Source organism: Prunus persica, chromosome G2, assembly GCF_000346465.2.
Source record: "Prunus persica cultivar Lovell chromosome G2, Prunus_persica_NCBIv2, whole genome shotgun sequence".
Lineage (NCBI taxonomy): Eukaryota > Viridiplantae > Streptophyta > Magnoliopsida > Rosales > Rosaceae > Prunus > Prunus persica.
The window spans coordinates 22,902,745-22,925,638 of record NC_034010.1 but is presented as its reverse complement, the minus strand read 5'-3'; the positions used below and the strand labels follow the sequence as shown (position 1 = coordinate 22,925,638).

General features: G+C 38.3%; 4 protein-coding genes across 13 annotated transcripts; all 4 read left to right on the top strand.

Moving 5' to 3' along the window:
• LOC18785228 (lysine-specific demethylase JMJ25) lies at positions 830-12,003 on the top strand. Of its 9 annotated transcripts, none has more exons than XM_020556286.1 (14): positions 830-1,260; positions 1,365-1,498; positions 1,750-1,846; positions 1,950-2,082; positions 2,175-2,238; positions 2,844-3,627; positions 3,732-4,070; positions 5,460-6,140; positions 6,228-6,300; positions 6,391-6,476; positions 6,651-6,770; positions 7,421-7,491; positions 10,815-11,195; positions 11,705-12,003. In XM_020556286.1, exons 1-13 carry the CDS (start codon positions 952-954, stop codon positions 11,008-11,010), a joined length of 3,087 nt encoding a protein of 1,028 aa, XP_020411875.1. In that variant the 5' UTR covers positions 830-951; the 3' UTR covers positions 11,011-11,195; positions 11,705-12,003. The 9 variants fall into 9 exon arrangements, with proteins under 9 accessions (XP_020411875.1, XP_020411874.1, XP_020411876.1 ...); XM_020556285.1 differs by having other exon boundaries at positions 10,746-11,195; XM_020556287.1 differs by lacking the exon at positions 10,815-11,195.
• Positions 12,322-14,427, top strand: LOC18784591 (cyclic pyranopterin monophosphate synthase, mitochondrial). 2 transcript variants are annotated; one of them, XM_020556294.1, is made up of 3 exons: positions 12,322-12,579; positions 12,902-13,068; positions 13,557-14,427. In XM_020556294.1, exons 2-3 carry the CDS (start codon positions 12,967-12,969, stop codon positions 14,145-14,147), a joined length of 693 nt encoding a protein of 230 aa, XP_020411883.1. In that variant the 5' UTR covers positions 12,322-12,579; positions 12,902-12,966; the 3' UTR covers positions 14,148-14,427. The 2 variants fall into 2 exon arrangements, with proteins under 2 accessions (XP_020411883.1, XP_007218453.2); XM_007218391.2 differs by having other exon boundaries at positions 12,323-12,579; positions 12,937-13,068.
• LOC18787178 (aspartyl protease family protein 2) lies at positions 16,036-17,908 on the top strand. Its single transcript, XM_020557835.1, has one exon. It carries the CDS (start codon positions 16,227-16,229, stop codon positions 17,664-17,666), a length of 1,440 nt encoding a protein of 479 aa, XP_020413424.1. The 5' UTR covers positions 16,036-16,226; the 3' UTR covers positions 17,667-17,908.
• Positions 19,880-22,666, top strand: LOC18785273 (UV-stimulated scaffold protein A homolog). Its single transcript, XM_007220577.2, has 2 exons — positions 19,880-20,106; positions 20,498-22,666. Exons 1-2 carry the CDS (start codon positions 19,927-19,929, stop codon positions 22,253-22,255), a joined length of 1,938 nt encoding a protein of 645 aa, XP_007220639.1. The 5' UTR covers positions 19,880-19,926; the 3' UTR covers positions 22,256-22,666.

Below are 22,894 nucleotides of genomic sequence, written 5' to 3'. Positions count from 1 at the left end.
TCCCTTCCGTTTCCTACACTTTCTAAGCAACCAAACATAGAAATTAGGGTTTGGTTTTCACCTCGTAAACAAAACGGTCTTCTCCAACCTCATCCACCTCTCCTTCTTCAACCCCATCGACCATTCATATTTCTCTCCTCAAGCTCTTCTCGATCGCTCAGGCCATGTTTGAAACTCTTGTTCTCCATATCTACCAAAACGAACGATCCAACTATTCTTATATATATATATATATATATATATATATGGGGTTCACAAAAAGCCCAATATAATAAGTTGCTCCTATGATCAGCATGCATCCATTTTTCAAAAGCAGCCTCTGATCTTGGGCATGGCTCGGACAGCAGATGCTCCTGATGAAAATGCTTGAGTATAGACTCTGCCCAGAGAAGGTAGTTCTTCCCATAGAAACGAGCAATCTCAAGAGGATTACATTTATGAACAGCAAGGCTAGTCTCCTCATCATGATAGAGTGTTTCTTAAAGGCAACCTTTGATTGACGAATGCTTGGACATGGCTCAAAAAGCACATGTTCTAACCGCAGTTCCCTTAGCGTTTGGAATCGAGGAGATTAGATTTCTGAAGAGCAAGAGCACTGCATAGGTATCAAAACATGTTATTTTTCATATTTCTCTCTCTCTCTCTCTCTCTCTCTCTGTGGATTAAAAAAAAGAATTATGAAATCATCCAAATGGAAATTATGTAAGAAAAAAATAACACGTGTTACACTTAAGCGTGACCAGCGAAACAAGACGTTATAAATAACGTACACTTATCTAAATGAAAAATGATAAAATAATATGACTATAAATATAAGGCATCCAAAATATCCAATTCCTATTTGCATTTCCTACCTAACCGCGGAAATCAGATAGTCGATACACTTTGCATTTCGTAACTTTCCTGAGCAATCAGAGCCGTTGATTTCCGAACACGAACTGTCCTTCGACGATGGAATCGAAGGCAGATGATCGCCGGTGCAAGCGCAACGATGGTCAAAAGTGGCGGTGCAGGGAAACGGCGTCGTCGGGGAAGTCGTACTGTGAAAAGCACTTGGCGCAGCTCAAGAGTAAGACTAAGAATAAGAACATTCAGAGAGAAAGATCCAACGGAGACAGCGATGCCGATAATCCTAAGAAGAGCTCTGAAAAGCACTTGGCGCAGCTCAAGAATAAGACTAGGAATAAGAAAATTCAGAGAGAAAGATCAGACGGAGACAGCGGTTCCGATAATCCTGTGAAGAATTGCAAATTAAAGGAGGTGAAATATCCAAAATTTGATTTTATTTTTTTTTGTCAATTATTTTTTGTGCTGCTCTAAGTTATCTGAGAAATGAACGCAAATGAAAATTTGGGGTTTTGTAGGAGAAGCCTAACAAGAAGACGGAGCAGCGTGTGAGCTTGATGTGCCACCAGTGTCAGCGGAACGACAAGAGTGGTGTTGTCCACTGTTCCAATTGTAAGATAAAGCGATTTTGCTTCGAGTGCATTGAAAGATGGTAAGTAAGAACTAAGATGGTTGACAATTTTAATTTGAGTGAGCTAATTTTGTATTTGCATTTATACCCAGTTTAAAAATTATTCTGTAAATATTTGCTCGAGTTTGGTTGAAAATTTTAATTTGAGTGAGCTCATTGTGTTTGCATTATTTGCATTTGTCCATAATTGCAAGCCTTTGTTATCTTTTGATGTATTGGTTTCGAATGATAAGGCTTTTCATTAGTTTTTGCATTGTTCAATACTGAGATAGGTACCCTGGGAAGACAAGAGAGGAAATAGCGAAGAGTTGCCCATTTTGCTGTTGCAACTGCAACTGCAAAGATTGCTTGCGCCAGTTTATTAAGAAAGTGGGTTCTCTTTCCCGCAGTCTCTCTGCACTTTAATCTGAAACTACCAAGTTTTGAGTCTAATCTCTCTCTCCCTCCCTTATGGTTTTGTTTGTTTCGACAGCCTTGCAACATAAAGGTTGAGCCCAGTGTCAAATTACAGCGGCTGAAGTACTTGCTATATGAAGCTTTACCTGTTCTGAGGCATATTCATACTGAGCAGAGCTTTGAACTAGAGATTGAAGCCAAAATACGAGGTGACCTTTTTTGAGATTCTAGTAAATTTAGTTTTTACTTCCTTGGCCGAGGATTGCTGTTTATCTCATTTTGTGTTTTGGTTTTTTGGTAGGTGTTCAGTTAAGTGAAATGGACATAACGAGAACTAAAATAGATCAAAGTGAACGTATGTATTGGTAAGTCCAGACTCCCTGACAATTAAACTGAGAAATGCATTTCGTTTAGCATCTTTTATTGAATATCTTTTGTCATTATGTCTGTAGTGAATCTACAAGAATTTGTGCTTAGTTTAAATTCCTGTCATTCAAGTGTTAGATACTACAATGAAATGTTTTTAAGGACTAGAGAGGTCTTAGGTGTCAAGAAATGATTTTTTTGAGGCACCAAACTGTCCATGGTCTGTTCTCCACTTTCACTTCTTCTTCAAAGCTGAAGCAAAATCCATAAACTTCATTTGAATTGGTAAGAAAATGGTGGTCCTTGCCAAGTAATATTTTTGGTATGGTGTTTCCGACATCCCTGCCTGTTATCAATAAGAGGAATAGTAAATTGTTAGAGTTCTTTCACTAGACACATAGGAGGTTTAAAGTTGTGGCTGGACTCCCATATATTACATGCATATCTTGATACTCTTTTCTTAATTAATGTCATATTTCATTTTCTTATTTATATGCAGTTCATAGGTCGTGCACATTTTTTAGCAGAAAACATTTGTTTTTGTGTTTTTATTTATGGAACCTTCACGTATTGTCATAACAATGCATGCGTTCTTGTATGACAGCGACAATTGCTATACATCTATTGTTGATTTCCACAGAAGCTGCCCCAACGTCCATTGTTCCTACGATCTCTGTCTTACTTGTTGCCAAGAGCTAAGGAAAGGCTACCAACCTGGAGGTAGTGAAGCAGAAACATCTCACCAACAATCAGTGGAAAGAGCTCAGAAACAAGTGACTAAAAGCGAGGACAATACTAATTTGAAAAGGAAAAGACATGGCTGGGAGAGCCAAATTACCCTTGCTGCTGATGATTCTAAAACTGATGTGACTCTTTCTTTTCCTAACTGGAGAGCTAATCCTGATGGGAGCATTCCATGTCCTCCAAAAGAATGTGGAGGTTGTGGCAAGGTAAAGCTGGAATTGAGGCGCAAATGTAAAGCTAATTGGGTAACAAAGCTGTTAAAAAGTGCGGAGGATGTTACTAGTGACTTCAAGAAGCAAGATGTCGATATGTCTCAACGATGCTCCTGGTGCCAGCCAAATGATTCCGAGGAAGATAATAACCTACAGTCTGAAGTGAGGCAGGCGGCATTCAGGAAAAACAGTGATGATAACTTCTTATACTGTCCAAGTGCTGTTGACATTGCAGATGATGAAATTGAGCATTTTCAGAGGCATTGGATGAATGGGGAACCTGTGATAGTCAGAAATGTTCTTGACAAGACATCTGGTCTTAGTTGGGAACCTATGGTCATGTGGAGGGCTTTTAGAGAAACGGGTGCCAAGGTAAAGTTTAAGGAGGAGACACGAAGTGTGAAGGCCATTGACTGCTGGGATTGGTGTGAGGTAGCTATAAAAAACTAGCTAAATTACTAATAGATAATGAGGAAGAGTTTTAAAACATCTGCTGCTATGAGAATTGAAATTCTTGACATTTCACTTTCATGTAGGTTGAAATTAATATTCACCAATTTTTCACGGGCTACTTAGAGGGTCGTGTACATAAAAGTGGGTGGCCAGAGATGTTGAAATTGAAGGATTGGCCCTCATCAACTTTATTTGAGGAGCGACTGCCAAGGCATTGTGCTGAATTTATCGCAGCACTCCCCTACAGTGACTATACTGATCCAAAAGATTCAGGCATAGGTTGTCTCAATCTTGCTACAAAACTTCCTGTTGATTCATTGAAACCTGATATGGGACCGAAAACATACATTGCCTATGGATTTTCTGAAGAGCTTGGTAGAGGCGATTCAGTAACGAAGTTACACTGTGATATGTCTGATGCGGTAATGTTTTCTCACTACAATGTTTTTTATTAGGTCATAAATGCCGCTTAAGCTTGGGAGAGTTTGGTTTGGCCATTTTGTTACTTTTATTATCCTTTTCTTGATGTGTCCTTAGTGATCATGTTGTCCAAATACCAAATTTGATTGTGTTTTTTTTTTCAGCTGTTATCATGCACGAAGTTGGGTTATTTAAAAGATAAATTGTTAGTGGATGAGAATGACAGTTTCCCTCCCATACATCAGTCATGGAAGTTAGAAGGTCATCAACCTTTGGGTTTAGCAGTTAGTCTATCTTAAGACTATGGTTACTTTCTCTGTTGGCTCCCACCACCATGTTTCCAACTACACTGGATATGGCTTGCTTTCTTTCATTAGAAGTTCTTCTGGTTTTCTTCTTATGATCTTTACTTTGACCTCACAGTTGATTTCTTTGAGTCAACAATACTTCAATCATTCTTTATGAATCTTCCTTATGAAGATATTGGTTATTGCTTTTCTGCTATGATTGGGCAAATAAGGACACAAACTCATGTCCACCCAAGTTGTACGCTGCTTTGGATGCTTAAAATTAACCTACGTTCATTTGTGTTGAAAAAGTGCCAAATTATCAAGGTGTGGACTGTTTACACATGGTCATCATTTCCATAATTATCTCAATAGCCATGGTTCTTTTATAAGTGAAGATCAGTTCAAGTAAAGATACTTCTGGCAGTTTACATGTCAGACATTCCATGTCCATGTGCTCAAATCATAGCTTTTGTGGCATTTCTGGCTTAATTCTCATGCTAGCTTCATCTACCTATGTGATATCACGGCTATGTTCCATGTCATTGAACTTTCACCCGAATAATATTAATATTAATATATATTTTTTCTCTTTCTTTCCTTTTTCATCTCATCCTGCCTGAACATTTTACACCAGTCCTGATCTCTTGGACTACAGGGGTCCAAGAGATTTGTGGTCACTCACCGTTGGATGTAAATTCAACGGTTCACTCACTCTTGCACTCCTTTTAAAAAACTTTTTTCAACCATTGGATTAATATCCAACGGTGGGTGACCACAATCTCTTGGACTCCTGTGGTCCAAGAGATCGGGACTGCAATTTTCACTTATGGCACACTGACTACACTATAAATGCTAACTGAATTGAAACTTGGAGGTGGGATTAGTTAGTGGAAGTTCTTTGAGATCTTGTACAAATTTATGTAACTTGAATATTGACTTATATGTTCTGTGGTTATTGAATTTATAATTGTACTTCAAATGTCATTTAATATGGGCTAACAGTTTTTTTACACCGCTTTTAGATTTTATTTTATTCTATTTATACCTTCGATATAGTTATTTAAACAGGGCTTAACCAACAGTTATTTGATTTGGGATTAGGTAAACGTTCTTACTCACACAACAAGAGTGAAGATCGCTCCTTGGCAGCAGAAAAAAATAGAAGGTTTGCAAAGCAAGCATGAAGCTGAAGACTTGTGTGAACTCTACAATGAAAGAGATGACGACAATGGGAGAGTTAGAGGAAAATCGTTGAAGAAAACTCACAAACTGCAGATCCTGAGTGCTGATTCTGGGGAATGTACTAAAAATGAGAACATTGTGGAGAGTGACCATCTAATGCCAGAACAGGAACAGTTGTCAGATTCCGTGGATCTAGGCGGCATTGTCGGACATGAAGAAACAGAGTATGTTTCGGAATCTCCTGATACTCCGAGTCTTGATCATCAGAGGAGTGAACGGATGCAATCCACCTTGCCTCATACAAATGAGGTTGAAGCAGAGCAAGAACATGTTCAATGTTCCACCGACATCATGATTGGGAGGCTTGGTGGGAAAGATGCTTCAGGGTTTTGTTTCTCAGGCAATAATGCAGTTGATGATATAAAAAAGTCAAACGTGAGGCAAACAAAGGATTCTCTTGAAAGTAATGATGGGTTAGATGCTGCCCATGGCGGTGCTGTTTGGGACATCTTTCGCAACCAGGATGTTCCCAAGTTAATAAAGTACTTGGAAAAACACAAGAAAGAGTTTCGCCACATTAATAATCATCCTGTAGATTCTGTAAGTTTCAAGGCTAGTATTTGTCACTATGCTATATGTACATTGTACAAGATGGTTCCTGAGCATGTGTAATGTGTTTTGTCTTAGGTTGTTCATCCTATTCATGATCAGACTCTTTACTTAAATGAGAGACATAAGAAACAACTAAAGGAGGAGTTCAGTAAGAATCTTATCTAGTTTTTACTTCAATTAATCTTTATAAGTTGCAATCTTCAACTGCAATATAATTGATGCGTGATTTTAAATGCAGATGTGGAGCCTTGGACATTTATGCAATACCTTGGTGAGGCAGTTTTTATTCCCGCAGGATGTCCTCATCAAGTGAGAAATACACAAGTAAATACTAATTATACATTTTGAACAAATTATTCAATTTTTGAAGTTATACCTTTCTGTTCTACACTGTATTAAAAGTATTTGTGGCTTTCTTCTAGACTTCAATGATTTGGTTAAGTTCCTCTCTTATTAGTTTTCCCTCATTTGAATTTATTTTTATTTGATTCCTCTCAGTCTTGCATAAAGGTAGCACTTGATTTTGTATCTCCTGAGAGTCTTGAAGAATGTCTTCGATTGACTGAAGAGTTCCGTTTGCTCCCAAAAAACCATAGAGCCAAGGAAGACAAATTGGAGGTATCAATTTATTTTCACGTCTTTCACTACATCATAAACATTGATTTTTCACATCTCAAGTATTCTACTTTTACTTATTGTAATAGAATACTGTTAAGGAGGGTGCCCAAATGCAATTGACCGTTTGTCTCTTCTTACTAGGGTTTCATGGTGATTAACAGATGTAATCCAAAATTTTAAAGTTCATGTATTTGTTTTTAATAGTAAAAGGAGAAGTTTGGGTTTTTATGTAACTTTTGAAATTTCAAATATGCCCTTTATTAAAATAAAATTGTAAAAAAAAGTAATTCTTATTTAAGAAGGGAAAAATAGTAAACTAATTTAATTAGATTAAAATTACTGCTGCTTTTTGTTTCCGCTAAATTTCATTTGTTCTTTAATACACAGTATAAAAACCACTCGGCATGCATTGAAGCATGTGTCAAGAGGCTAGTAACTATGTGATTAAAGGGATTTTGGTATTGATGTTGACTAGATTTTAGTTTAATTAGTCGACACTGTAAATTGTCCACTGGTTACTTAACTCATAATTAGTAGTAGATTTTAGGCATCAATATGCATTAAGAAAATGCACCTTAACTACACCATGAGTCCATGACTACCTTATGTACCTTTTAGGTTATGTTGGTTTCTCTTTTCTTGTTTAACAGGTGAAAAAGATGACACTTTATGCTGTAAGTTCAGCTCTAAGAGAAGCCGAAAGTTTGATGTCAAAGCTCGAGTGAGGTTCATTTTCTTTTCTTTGCTTTATATGTGCTGTTATGATTTGAATTGTAGTCAGCATCTTATCTCTCTTTATTAAGGTGTGAGTGTGACATGTGAGCTGGCCGAACCGCCTGTTAATTCACCTGTATCTTCTTTGGTTGTGAAAATGTCACATTCACACCTATGCTACGTGATTGTGTGTTGAGCGCACACGCGCACACACACACGCACAAAGAACACTTTCTTTCATTTTAACATATATGCTAGTCTCAGGAAAGAAAACAAATAAAGTAAATAGTTATCCTATGATTACTGTCGAGAGCAGGAAAATAATATTAACCTGCCTGGGTACTAATAGGATGCCCTAATGCGTTACAAAATTTCACTTTAGCCAATGATTATTACTTGACCTAGCTTCTTAACTACCAATCTCTCCACTCTCGTTCTACCGTATTGGAAAGTATTATTTGTTGAATGTCATTGTAAACCTTCGTTTGGTATGTATTTTCTTTCTCCTCCATATCAATACCCTTTTTTCCCGAGAGGGAAAATCTAGACCAATGACCTATTTATTTCTCATCCTTTATTCTCTTTTACGACCACCTGTGCTAAGACCTCTGGCTTGATTACTCTTTATGGGTCTAGATTTGATTATATGGTGAATATTTGTTCTAAGGCATGAATTAGATCGTGGTTGGTCCTTGGTACTGTTGCTGCATTATTGATGGTCTTTTTTATATAGAGGGAGATGGTGAACCATTTCATTGACCAAAAAAGGTCAATACCATATAAGTTTCTGGTTTCCTAGAAATAAACTATTAACTTTGTTCTTTTGGTATAAAGTGATAAGAATTGAAGACGCAAGCTTGCGCTTGACACTATGAGTTATACCATTCCACTAGATAATGGCCCCTCAGCAACAGATGAAAGAACGAAACTATGGGATCGCAACACCATCTTTCTGAGTAAAGGATGCACGTCCATGAATAAATTCTCTTACATTTTGATTTATCTCCATCTCCTTAAGGAGATATGTGATCATTTTATTATGTTCCTCAAAATCGAAGGAAGTGGTTACTTTGAGTAAAATGGAATCTGAAGAACCACATGAAGTTAGAAGATATATTAAGAGGGAAGAAGCTGGTGGGTACAAGCATATCATAGGTAATGCAGAAAATTAGATGATTTATTAGGTGGATACAGGCAGCCCTTCTTGTCGATTGACAAGGTAGATCATGGAGCAGGATGATATTAGGCTAGATTAGTAATTGTAGGTGTTTCACATATTAGTTAGATTAAGGGCCTGGTTGGGGTAACTTCTGGGTGTCCAAAAGCACTTTTGTGGAGTTCTTTAGTTGTACTATGTGAAGGGCTTTCATGCTACAATTAAAGTTTATAAAAAAGGATATCTTGAAGAGGGTAAAGTTTGAGCCAAAACCAAAGCCCAAAAAGAAAACTTATGTTCCAATTTCTTATGGTTTGTTTTGCATACCTGTGAGGAAATGCTTTTGTATGAAGCGCTCTTACTCAATAAAGCTTTTGTTAGTAGCGGTTTTATTAGAAGAAAATGAAAAATTTCTTGTAAAGTTCAAGTCTTCCTGCATATTCACTTGGAAGGGCTTCCTCGGATAGATACATATCTAGGGACCTCTACAAGGGCTTCTGTGATTCCCAAGAGCACCTTTTGTCTATTTCCACTATAGAAAGTACTTTTGGCCAAAACCCAAAAGCAATGTGGAACAAGCTCCAAGTCTTTTCCAGGGAAGTACATTTGAAATATGAGCTTCTCCAAGAAGCAAATTTTTAGCTTTTGGAGAACATAAAAAATCTTTTAGCTGTGTGAATGAATTTTGAAATGTTTTTCTTTCCTAGTGATATAGTAGTTTTATGTCTATAATTTTAATTAAAGTGAGTTGGGCTCTATATTAAGGGATAGTCCCTCCATTTGAAATTCAAATAGGGTAAGAATCTAGAGGGATGTATAAATTACTGGATTTATCAATCAAATATTGGCTCCAAGAAGTTAAATGGTATGTTTTAAAGTATATGTCATTTATTTGAAAGGTACCATGTCAGCATGATGACATCATTTTACACTTCTTTTGTCATTGATACAAGCAATATTGGGGAAGGGGGAATCGAACCTAGGACTTTGGGTGCAGGGTTAAATGCTCTTAACCACTTGAGCTACAAGCCCTTTGCATTCTACACTATTTTTTTTAATTATATATATAATAATGATCACATTTGCATTGTTTGAAGACCTCGGTCAAGTTATCTAGTGGTTCAACCAAGCAAGTTTTCTTACAACTGCTCCGACCCCAACACTCAAGACTCCATGAAGCCACAAGAGTCCCTACGTGTTCATAAGGTGTGGCTTGGATTGTGTCTCGTTCGTTATCACAAAGTATAGAGTTTCTTCTTATGTATAACCTAGCATTCCCTTGTTGATGCATACTTTTGTGCAGCCACAGTTTTTCTTTGAGAAGGAGAACATTATACTTGTTTCATAATCTTGACCCACATTCTCATTTGAGATGTCATATGTTCTCAACCCATTCTTGGTTCATTCCCAACTTTGGCGCTTGGATGAGGAAGTTTTAAGAGTATTAATGATTTTTAAAATGATAGATTTTTAAATACGAAACATAAAATTTATTTTGATGGATGTATCAAACTACAAATGAGCAAACGTCGGTTAGGCCAGTTGGTCAAGGCAATGTTGTGTCTGCCCTCTTGTACCGGAGTTTGATACCCCTCCCTGTATTATAGTAGTTTAGAATATCGCTTGTAAAAAGAAAAAAAAATCTATAAATGAGTAGTAGCAGAGGTGGTGGTAATGGTAAGGGTGGTGGCAATGATGGTGGAGGTAAGTGGTGGTGGTGATTATGGTTATATTGTTTTTCTTCTCAAAACTGAATTGTCTTGAGGTTTTGGAAATGACACCTCTTCACGTGGATTTAAACATGGGATTTATGACTAAATTCCAAGTGGATTAAACATGGGATTTATGACTAAATTCCAAGTTTTTTTGAACCACGTAGAAGTTATACGTTTCCTTGATTATACATAAGGAAATTAGCATATGTCGTTTTAGAAGTTCTGGGTTTTGTTCCAATTCTATGTTTTACTTTCTCCATCCAAAAAACATTGTAACATCTTAAATTTTTCAGACTTGGTCGTTTACTATAATACCGGAGCTCTGACTGCAAGAGGTTCTGGGTTTGAAATCTCCAAACGAAATCTCTCACTTATTTGTTAATTTGCAAGGTGGAGGATGAGGTTGTACATTTATGTTTCTCTATGCCTGCATTTTTTCGACGTGTTTACACGTTGTAGGATGGAGCTGCACGTAAGGGACTATGTGAATGAGGGCGTTGGTTTTGCACACATTGTTGGCCCACTCCCTAACAGTTTAAGCTTTTGGGGTTTAGTGGTTGCCCAACATACTAGTAGCCAGACAATTGTTTGGTTATGCTGTGTGCCTATTGAAGTCAATCTTGAAGGAGTTGCAGCTTTGTGGAGACTTCATTGACAATGTTGGGGCTGCTCCATGAACAACCTTGGTTGTGAAACCCCCAACAATCAATGAAGACAAGAAAAATTTTCAAAAGCAAAAGTGGAAAGTATCGACAGTAGATATGAATGGAAGCATATGGTGGCAATCACACAAATACAATGAAAACGTTGTATGGCAAGCATGCTGATAACTTCCCCCGTGTAAGTATAATCAGTTAGATTTTGGTTATATAATCTTCAATGTTCATAATGTCATAAGAATTTAATAAATCATTCAGTGTTGAATCAAACTGTAGTGATCTCCTAAAAAACTCATGTACCTGAGGTTCTGTGTTTGAATATGACATACTAAACTCATACACACTACACAGATACTAGGACTCGAACCCAAACCTTGCCTGGGGGAGCAATTAGTCTAGGCCACTACACTAGTGAGTCCTTTGCAAACTATATCATCTTTTAACTGGACTGATTTGTTGCGACTGCTACGTGGCAAGGAACAGTCGACACAAGTTTCTTCTCGATGGGGGGTTAATGTATACATATCACATTAATTTGTTGACCAACAGTAGCTCGACTCTTAATTGTGCTCTCATTGCATAGCCTATTTTGATTTGACAAATAGTTTTTAATATCTTAAAAGATTTATGTTCTTTTCTATTGAAGTTTTTTTTTCCATGCGCTAACGAATGGTATGGCTTTTCTTGTAGTACATCCAACCCATTGAAAATTGAAGAGGAGGAGTAACCAGTTGGGCAAGAACTACAAAGCTTCTAATCTACTTTTGTATGTTCTCGTTAAAAATAACAGGATTTTATGTATTCACAGAAGGCGTCGTGTATAAGGCTTTGCTAATTGCATACTTGCAAAAACAACTTAGTTACTAGCTGTTACACCCTTCGCTCTCCTATCCCTAAAGTTTATCTTTTGGTGTGACTTTGACACTAATTGTTGTCATGTGGGTTATTTTTTACCTTAAATCTTGAAGGTTATATTTTTCTCCAGAAAAGTTCTCATTTGTTGCCTTTATGGCATTCAACAATCCACGCGAGGTCAGTCTAGCGCCCATGAAAGTAAAAGATGAGTCCACCAAGTTCTACATAAAAAAAATTACAAAGGTTAACTTGTTTGTTAGACTTACAATTGACTCAATAAAATACGGCACGAGTATAATATTATACATGTATTATTCTACAAATTTTTATTTTTAAAATATACGACGAAAAATCCGGCCAGTAAAAAATTTGAATTAGTAGTTCTTTTCTCAATGATATGGGAAAAATATGTGTATTATTGTAAAAATATTCAAGAAAAATGTTTATTATTCATGAAAAATACTTCAATGTGCATATAATATGTGAATAATACGTTTGTTTTAAAAAAGAATGCGTATTTTTTTGTTCATATTTTTTAGACTTATACGAAAGCGGAAGTATCTTTTTGAAAATACGTTTGCTCTAATCTATATATCTTTCACTTCGATTTTGGCCCACTTTTAGTTCCTATTGGGCCTCTCCTCTTGTCTGAAAAATGCAGAGCAAACGCAGAAGGTACATGCTCTTCGCCAATAGCTGCTTTCACTAAGGTACGTGCTTTACCCAATCTTTGCATGGCTTCTAGCTCTCTAGAATTTCCTCACACTGCTTCTCTCTTGTAATGAATACGGAATTCTTAAAATAATTTTTCACGTCTGAAAATCCAAGTTTCAATTTTTTTTTTTTAGATGATGACCTCAAAGTGTTTGTTAAATTGCCTGACTAAGAACTGGGTTTTATCATTTATGTATCTCATTTACTCAATCATTCATATTTGTAGCAAATGTTGCTTCCAAAAGCAATTTATTGCCTTCCAAAATGTTAGGCAGCTAATGTCAGTATGGTTTTTTATCTTTCTACTTTTTTGAGAAGCCAAATAGAGTTGGATATTTTTCCGATACTTGCAGCTGAAATTCCGAATCTAGATTCTGCCACCCATGTTTCTTCGGAGACTTGCAGTAGCATCTTCTCGCTCGAGACGGTTTCTTAGCTGTAATAGCAGCCATGATCTTGCAAGAACTATTGCTGAGCTTAATAAGGTAAAATATTGTTTATGCTGCATATGTACAGAGTCTGTTGGTTCTTATTTCCAGCTGCTTTGAATGATTTGAAAACAATTGAATACTGGGTTAGGAAATCAGTTGCTTACCTTTGTTTGCTTTGCTATTAGATTCAACTAATATGATGCACTATAGCAGACAATGAGGATAGAAATGCACTGCTTCTTATTTGCTTCAGAGTAATTGGTTACTTAAATTCAAAAGAATAATGCAGAAAAAGGACTTGAGCCTCTGTGAAAAGAAAAGAAAGGAGACCTGTCTGATACATTATTGCGTTCAAACAGATGATTCCAGTGTTTGAAGTTATCTTCTGTTATCAGATTCGAGCTCTACCGTTTATCTCTAGAAATATTTCATAGTTGTTTATAATTGCTCAGTATCTAATGTGAAAAGTTTTCTCTTTTGAAGAAAATTCATTAAGGCATGTTGAACGTACTTCTATGTATTAACTATATTCCTGGTTTCAGGAAATGGAATCCGTGTTTGGTGAACCTCCAGCAAATGGGCCTGCCAGTTCTCCGAGTAATGATTTTATGCCTCAAGAACCCCAGTTAGCACCTCAAGAAAAAGGCGACAGTGAACTTGGCCTAACCCACATTGGCAATAAAGGGGAAGCCCAAATGGTGGATGTTTCTCCCAAAGAAAGCAGTAAGAGAACTGCCATTTCTAGTGGCAAGGTAATTCTTGGAAAGCAGGTGTTTGATTTGGTCTTAGCTAACCAGATGGCCAAGGGTGATGTCCTCAGTGTGGCAAAACTTGCTGGAATAAGTGGAGCAAAGCACACAAGTAGTCTCATCCCACTATGCCACAACATACCACTGACCCATGTTCGTGTCGATCTGACACTAAATCCCAAGGATTACAGTGTGGATATTGAGGCAGAAGCCAGTTCAACAGGGAAAACTGGGGTTGAGATGGAAGCAATGACAGCAGTGAGTGTTGCTGGCCTAACAGTCTATGATATGTGCAAAGCTGCCTCCAAATCTATACAGATCACCGATATACGACTCGAGAGTAAAACTGGTGGGAAGAGTGGGGATTGGTCCAGGAAGGAGTAAGTGCAAGATGTCACTATCTGCAGGTTAATGCTTTAGTGAAAGATGCCACATTGTAATGGAAGTTCTCTATTTTGGATGAGATGGAATATGAATTGGATATGACCTTTGACAAAGCTAGTGTGTCAAAATAAAATTAGTATAAATTGAATTTCTTAACTTTATTTCTTTTGCTCAAAGAAAAAAAGAAGAAGATCACTAGCTGCAGTATCATTGAATTTAACTTGGGTGTTTGGAAAAGGTCATCTTGTTGGGTATGCAGATCTGTCTTTTGTGGCCTAAATTTTAAGCCTGCAATGCTTTATTGAGTCTCTGCCACTCTTTTATGCTCTTTCCAGTTGCTGGTTCCTCTTTTTTTCCTGCTCTTTTTAGCTTTAGTGCTTGCCCCACGCGGTTATTCAAGTAGGCTTCAATTATAAGGTTGCTCATGTTGGCGCAGGGCCATGGCCCTACTCTTTAACTCTTCAGCCTAACCATCCTTACCAGAAACCCTTTTCTCTTTCATTTTTTTTTTTAAAGTGACAATGTTTACTAGTTATAATTTATTTCAAATTCTTAATCCTGACTCCTACATATCTGCATGAAACCAGATATATTTTTCATCATTTTCATTCCATTTCTCAACCGAGAACCAAACTATGCAACTGAATTGTAGATCAATTTTCGTCGACGCCGGTCTAACCTAGTGGAAAAAGATCTTGACTTGTAGACCAGTAGTCTCAAATTCGAACTCTCGTGAAACCTTGACAGTGTGTGACAATGTAGATCCATTTTCTATATTTTGTTTTGAAGTCTCGAAAATAAATATTTTACTCATATTGGCCTGTTGTTGAAAACCACCATGTGAAGCTCTAGTTCGAAAGTTCGAAACTTTGCAAGACAAATCTGGTACTTAGATTCTGTACTTCATTAGGTTTTTTAAATTTATATGTATATATTAATTTGAAAACAAAAATCAAAGATGAGAAGATAGAGAGTCACGGGGAAACACCACCGTGACAAACAAGCATGGAGGAGGCATGAATTTCTTGAGACTCTTATATAATATTATGTCTTCTTTTTTTTCTGGCTTGCTGCATGGGAATTTCATGTTTTCTTTTTCCAAAGTCAAACCCTAAGGTATAATGATCTGAATGGTTAGATATGATTAAATGATACGTCAGGATTCATGGGTCATCTCGTGACCAATCCACATTAAATCTTGCCGAGATTGTTGGAATTTGGTCACGGCAATCAGCAAGTCCAATATGCAATTTTTTTTTTTAAAAAAAAACTTTACACACCCATGATATTGATTACCACAGTATAATTCGATGAATAAACACCATCTTCCATCTTAGATCGTGTAAGTTAGAATTAACAAAATAGAATGAGCATATGTGGGCGTTAAATTAGTTGATTAAGACGTTATACTTGACTTTTTATACTCGAGTTTGATTCCCATGTGCTTAAAGTAAGATGATGAACAAATTCTGCTTTTTATCATAATACTACAACGGAAAATGATCACATGATAAAACAAATATAAGAATAGCAACACCTTGTCTTAATCAAATGGAAAAATCATTCCACTACTAGTCTCAAAGTGGTCTTGGCCAGCTCAAACTCACCAATTAATCTTTGTTGATATAAATAAAGTATTCATTAACAATAATTAATACAAACACAACTTTCACCAGCCCAAGCAAATGAACTCAGGACATTTGTTTGGCCCCCCAGGGACACTTTTGTCCTTTCACTTACATATCATAAATAAAATTAGTTGAAGGATAAACTTCCATCTAATTCCAACAAATCATATTTAAGTTCTTACCAAATTAGTTTAGGTTCTAATTGGTGAAAAAATTATTAACTATTTTTTGTTTTTGTTTTTTTCTTCCTTCATAGATAAACACAATAAACCTGACTATCTGACATCTTTACCCCCAACCAAAAAACTGATTAACTTCAGCCTCTGCAGAACCGGCTTTTTCAGAATTCCCACACTCACTCTCACTCTCACTCCAATTATTTATACTCTCCTCTCTTTCCATCCCTAAACTTCATTTCCTCTCTCTCTCTCTCTAAACTCTGCGATCCAAAATGGAAGGGAAATCCAAACTTGGCCTTCTCTTCTTTTCCGTCACCGCCATTTTCCTCTCTCTCACCACCGCCCTCGAGCACCAGACCCTCGTCCTCAACCCCCTACCCAACCCACCCACCCTCTCATGGCCCGAATCCGTGTCCGAGACCGTACAACCCGACCCGACAACCAGCACGGACCCGAACACTCTGTCCGTACAGTTGCATCACTTGGACGCCTTGTCCCTCAACAAGACCCCCTCCCAACTCTTCAACCTCCGCCTTCAGCGCGACGCCGTCCGCGTCAAAACCCTAAGCTCCATCGCCGCAGCCGCCGCGTCGCCGAATAGAACAGCCAGAGGCGGTCGCGTACCCATCAGGGGTTTCAGCAGCTCCGTCGTCTCGGGACTCGCGCAGGGCAGCGGCGAGTACTTCACGCGCCTCGGCGTCGGCACGCCTCCCAAGTACGTCTACATGGTGCTCGACACCGGAAGCGACGTCGTTTGGCTCCAATGCGCTCCCTGCAAGCGCTGCTATTCCCAGACCGACCCGGTCTTCGACCCGAGGAAATCCGGAACCTTCTCCACCATCCCCTGTGGGTCCCCTCTATGCCGGAAGCTCGACTCCTCGGGCTGCAAAGCCAGGAAGACCTGCCTCTACCAAGTCTCCTACGGCGACGGTTCGTTCACTGTCGGCGACTTCTCCACCGAAACGCTGACATTTCGAGGCACCAAAGTGGGACGCGTGGCGCTCGGATGCGGCCACGACAACGAGGGCTTGTTCGTCGGTGCGGCGGGGCTTTTGGGGCTCGGCCGGGGGAAGTTATCATTTCCCACCCAGACCGGGGTCCGGTTCAACAAGAAATTCTCGTACTGTCTAGTGGACCGGTCCGCTTCGTCCAAACCGTCCTCCGTCGTCTTCGGTGACTCGGCCGTTTCTCGGACTGCCCGGTTCACTCCGCTAATCGCGAACCCGAAACTGGACACGTTTTACTACGTCGAGCTCATCGGTATCAGTGTCGGCGGGACACGTGTCCGGGGAATCACGGCGTCGCTTTTCAAGCTCGACCCGGCTGGAAACGGAGGTGTCATTCTGGATTCGGGTACGTCCGTGACCCGCCTGACCCGAGTCGCTTACAATTCTCTCCGTGACGCTTTCCGGGCCGGGACATCGGGTCTGAAGCGGGCGCCGGAGTTCTCTCTGTTCGACACGTGTTTCGACTTGTCGGGTAAAAGCGAGGTGAAAGTCCCGACCGTGGTGCTGCATTTCCGAAACGCTGACGTTTCGCTGCCGGCCACGAACTACTTGATCCCCGTGGACAGTAGCGGGAGCTTCTGCTTTGCGTTCGCGGGTACGATGGGCGGGTTGTCCATAATCGGTAACATCCAGCAGCAGGGGTTCCGGGTGGTGTATGACCTGGCAAGCTCTCGGGTCGGGTTTGCCCCACGTGGCTGCGCTTGAGTAATTTTGGTAGTGGCGTAATGAGAAACAGAAAAAGCCCTCCTTTCCTTTCCCCGTTGAATTTTAATTTTAATTTTTGCTTTATTTTATTTTATTTATAAAATCAAAGCGGGAAGAGCAAACCTTCCTTGCATTAGGATTATCATCTGATGATGAATCAAAGGGTAGGATTTTGAGATGTTTGTGTTGTTTTACTGCTTAATTACAATTTACAAGTTTCACGTGTTGTTTCTTGTATTGTATTATTATCTACTTCAACAAATTATTATTTAACATCATACGTTAAATAATAATAATAATGTCATGAATTTTTAATATATAAAACCTCGTTTGATCAACGGTTAGAAATCACTCTGAGATTTACATTGATCGTGTAATAGAAGCGAGGAATTTGGGGGTTGTTTTTGATTCATAATGTTAAGAAAATGAGTAGTGAATAACAAAAGAGGCCCTGAGGGTCGAGGTGTAAAGTCAAATTAAGCACATGGACATCTACTGTTATATAGACAAAACACGGTGTCATTTTCTAAATCTTGTCGGTTACCGCACTGTACGATCACGTACGGTACAGGATTTGTCTCTTTGTGACGATATTTCTCTTCTCTCACTTTGTTTGGTTTGATAAGTGCGCTTGCATTTGGAAATTACAATCAATAATAACACACAGCATGGAAAGAAAGACTGAAAAAATTTGTCAAAAAAGTTAGTGGCGGTAGGTTTGGATAGGAAAGAGCAAGGCAATTGCCAATTCCCTTCTCTCTCTCTCTCTCTCTCTCTCTCTCTCTCTCTCTCTCTCTCCCCCCTTTAAGATATGTTGTTGGGGTCTAGCTGCAAAACAAAACATTAAAGTTAAAAGTGTGTGTGGACACAAGTACAGCAATATCCTTTGATGAAATTGCAATTATGAATGCACAACATTGCAACATGGCCTCTCTCCTCACTTTCAAAAATTAGATATTGACCCTACCAATGATGTAGTAATGTTGTTGGTGAAAATTGTTCTAGTAAATGGTTGGTTTGGTGCCCTCCTAGTTGCATAATTTGGACGCGGGTAATGGGTTCAGCCAGCGGGTGATGGGACAACTACACACATCACATGATGTGTGTTTTAGGAACAATTGTCGCATAAATCTAGAGCATGTAAGAATCTCTCCAGCTAGTGATATGACAATTCTAGTTCGTAGATTCATTCAATCTCGACTAGAAAAGTTTTCATTTATAAAATCACTTTCAATAATCTTAAATAGTTAAATTCTCGATTGATATTAGCAAAACTAGTAACAAAGAATTCATTTGTTGTAACGACTCACAAGAATCTTAAGTAGTCACTATTTGATTGAATTGTATTATTTTGGACCAACTGAGAATTCATTGAAGGAAGATCTAGAAGAAAAGTGAATAATCCTTTATATTTTATTGGTTTTCAGATATTGTTTATTAAATTAGACACGTGGAATAACAAGAGAGGAACCTACATCCTAATATCCTGTCCCCAACACATGTGGCCATTGGACGTCCATGTGCCACAGATCAATGACTGTATGATCCCATCTTTGCTGAGCCAACCAAGTAGTCTCCTGCATAAATTATTTAATTTTGGGTATTAACCATTTATTAAGAGTAGGACTCCAACTCGGAAGAAAGGGGAGAGTTCATTGTCTTAATTAACTGACTTAATTTATCTGTAAATTATAAACTTTTAAAAACAAAACACTGCCTGATACTAATCAAATTCATGTCCACTTTGATAAAATTTTCAGTGTTAGTCGCACCGTCACGTATAAAATATATTGAAATTGAAAATACATTGTGGGGATTGGTTTTTTTGGTTATTGATTTTTTGGGCTTAGATTTGGAATGGGCTATAATCCCTAGTTGGGGGTTTCATAGCAGGTTTGATGAAGGAGGCCCATTGTGTTTTAATTATGTACATTATAAGAAGAAGAAAAAAAGAAATTGAAGTTGAAAATTAGAACAAAATAAATTTTATATAGTAATAAAAAAAATAATTTAATTAATAAGAAATTTTATGATAATTTTTCTCTTAATATTTTTATTTATTAATTCATTTAATTGGGTTAATTTATCTCTCATTTTACTGGGGCCTTTTATAGCAAAGACCCTTTATCTTCTGCGTCCCTCGTAACTTTCAGATTTTGACATTCCACCCCTTCCCTGCTCAGCGCGAAAATACCCCAAAAGACAGACTATATATTATCCTAAAATTTTGAAAATTCAAAGAAGCTCGCTGAATTGAAAAATGGAAGAAGAGGGAGGAGGGAAGGTGAGGGTTTTGATAGAGAAGGCGACGACCTCGACCGAACCAGAGGTGGACCCGCGCCTCCTCAAGGCCATCAAGTCGGTGGTGCGCCGCTCGGATTCGGAGCTCCGACTCGCCGCCCATATTCTCATGGATCTTATGAAGCGCGAGCACTCTCAGGTCCTTTGTATTTATATAATTTCTCTTTCTTCGATAAAAGAATTGATCTTTAGTTTCAGTTCTGTGTTTCTGTTTGAAGTTTATGGTGTATTTTGGCTGGGGTTTATTTATTTTTACGTTATGTTTGGTTTCGGAGAAAATTTAGAAGGAAAAAATTGCGATTCACAATTCGAGAGGTAGTCAAATTGGATTTCTTTTGCTTTTTCATTTTGCTGAAATTTTAAGGAAATAAAGATATAACCTTGGATAGTATGTTATGCTCCATCACTCTGGTATTCAATTTTGTCGGAAATTTTTGTTTGATGTGTGTTAAAATTGTAGGGTTTTATATTGCTTCTGTATGATGATTTTTGGGAGAGAAGAAGTTTTTGCTAAAGTAAAAATTTTGCAGGTCCGGTACCTCACACTTCTTATAATCGATGAGCTTTTTATGAGGTCAAAGCTTTTTAGAACCCTTGTTGTGGAGAGTTTGGATCAGTTATTGACTTTGAGTGTCGGATTTAGAAACAATTCGCCACTCCCAGGTCCGACAAATGTTGCGACTGCTCTGCGTTCGAAGGCAATTGAGTTTTTGGAGAAGTGGAATGCTTCATTTGGGATTCATTATAGGCAGATTAGATTAGGATTTGATTACCTTAAAAACACGCTTAAGTATCAATTCCCAAATCTACAGGCAAATGCGGCTCGGCTTCATCAGGAAAGAAGGGAAAGGGAGAGGAAGTCGAAAGAGATCTTATTGAACAAGTTTGAGACTTTGAAAAAGAATTTTGCATCAATAAAGGAAGAAATACAGTCAACGGCTGATGAGATTGGGGAATGTTTAGAAATTGTACGTGCTAAAGAGGAACGTGAGCTATTGTGTCCTTTAGATGATGAAGATATGGAAGAGTTTCATTCTTATGAGTTCCGGCAGTTGCGCTTGCATTCGTTGGAAGAAGCAGATAAAATTCATGAGAACAGTGAAAACAAAGTAGTTTTTGATGCACTGAGAGAGCTTTACAAGCTATTGGTAATGAAGCATTTGGTTGCAGTGCAAGAATGGATCTCTGTTCTTGTAAGGGTTGAACTGACTGATAACAGGGCCAGAGATTCTTATTTGAAGGAGTTCATTGATATCCGGAATCATATTCAATCAGTGAAGAAGAAGTGTGAAGAATCGGGTTGTGCTATTCCAAACACTACAAATCATGAAGAAGAAGATTTTTGGGAGGAAGGCAAGATTGGATCAATTGAGAGTAAGAGGTCTAGTATTCCCAATAACAGAACTGAAGATTCAGTGGCATCAACTTCCAAGGAGGTACTGGACAGAGTTCCTGAATGCCATGCTAATGAGAGAGATGGCAATAAAAGGCTCAATCGTAAAGATGGAGCAACCAATTCAGACCCTTTGAGGAGTAAGCTTTTGGCCGAAGCTCCAGAGGTGAATTGGGGCTCTTATTTGGACAACTGGGGTTCAAAGAGGGATGTATTGGCTAACCATCGGGGATTGGAGCTTGAAAGTCATTGGGGCAGGGTGGATCAGGACGCAGTTATTCCAGCAGAAAAGATTGCGGAATTAAATCTTCAGACTACTCTATACAAAGAACAGCAGGTTGAAATTCAACCATGCCGAGCTCCTCTAAGCAAAGGTGAACTTTGTCAGAGAAGAGATTTGAGAACTTGCCCATTTCATGGACCTATTATACCCAGAGATGATGAGGGAAAGCCGCTCAATCAGAACCCTTCAAAAGATGAGAAAACCCCTGATTTAGGCACTGATATAGTGGAACAGTTAGCGAAACAAGCCGTGAAGAATGTTCGTGAGAAAGATAAAGAGTTGGCAAGGAAGAGAGAAATAGATAAAAAGTCACTGAAGCGTGCAAAGCTTGCAAAAATACGAGAACACAATGAAGCAGTTTTACGTGATGCTGCAATGGCTTCAACTTCTAGATCTGCGGATATTGGAGAAGATTGGGCGGCAACTAATGGTGAGAACCGATCATCCAGAAACAAAAAGAAAGCCCTTGCCTCAATGCTGCAGAAGAAAGAGACACCAAAAGACAGATTAGCTCAGAGGCTTTTAAATACTCGTGCAAGTGCTGCCACTGTAAGACAGCTTACATTGGGTGAGGATGCAAATTACAGAGAAGCCTTCCCGAATCAGTGGTAACTGGACACTTTCTTTCTGTTCTTGTTGTCTAATTGAGAGAATTAATAGCCTGATCGAAAAATGAGCAGTTGGTGGTGCAATGCAATGGGATAGACCAGATTCCACTTTCCTGTCTACTGAAGAGTGTTACTGATTGATTTGTTTGGTTTTTGTAAATCGTGTTTTTGCCGGTTTTGTAACGTATGTTAATTTTTCGTAATTTAATTCTTTCGAAATGTATGCATAAAAGGGAGGTGAATAAATAAGAAGTTGGAAGTAATTGCTAATGGCGGGGGAAAGGCTTCTGAATCTCCATATTCTGCTACTCTTATCATCACCTTGTAAGTTTTGTTGCTTCCTTTGGCTGTTGTTGAATCATTGACAGTTACAGCTATATAAGAATATGTTAAGTGTCACGGTTGCCTTGTTCAATTTGGTTATGCTATCCACAGACAAAGAATCATAACCAAAGAGATAAGGCTGAATAGCTGAACTTTAGGTTTCAATTTCAACTACTTTTTAGATGGCTACTTGTGGCACAAAATGACGCATTAATGTTAGTAACGTTGAGATCAAGTCATCTTTTATGCTATTATTAATGTTACTTTTTAAAACCATGATGTGCATCATGCATTTGTCTTATCCCATGACCAGAAGTAA

What these genes read in the sequence shown, in the direction of transcription:
- LOC18784591 (XM_020556294.1), top strand. Translation starts at nt 12,967, where the DNA reads ATGTTTCTTCGGAGACTTGCAGTAGCATCTTCTCGCTCGAGACGGTTT. An exon ending in CTATTGCTGAGCTTAATAAG is followed by an intron (nt 13,069 to 13,556) that starts GTAAAATATTGT and finishes TCCTGGTTTCAG; the next exon opens with GAAATGGAATCCGTGTTTGG.
- LOC18787178 (XM_020557835.1), top strand. Translation starts at nt 16,227, where the DNA reads ATGGAAGGGAAATCCAAACTTGGCCTTCTCTTCTTTTCCGTCACCGCC.
- LOC18785273 (XM_007220577.2), top strand. Translation starts at nt 19,927, where the DNA reads ATGGAAGAAGAGGGAGGAGGGAAGGTGAGGGTTTTGATAGAGAAGGCG. An exon ending in TGAAGCGCGAGCACTCTCAG is followed by an intron (nt 20,107 to 20,497) that starts GTCCTTTGTATT and finishes AAAATTTTGCAG; the next exon opens with GTCCGGTACCTCACACTTCT.
- LOC18785228 (XM_020556285.1), top strand. Translation starts at nt 952, where the DNA reads ATGGAATCGAAGGCAGATGATCGCCGGTGCAAGCGCAACGATGGTCAA. An exon ending in CCAAGGAAGACAAATTGGAG is followed by an intron (nt 6,771 to 7,420) that starts GTATCAATTTAT and finishes CTTGTTTAACAG; the next exon opens with GTGAAAAAGATGACACTTTA. An exon ending in AGTTTGATGTCAAAGCTCGA is followed by an intron (nt 7,492 to 10,745) that starts GTGAGGTTCATT and finishes TTAATTTGCAAG; the next exon opens with GTGGAGGATGAGGTTGTACA.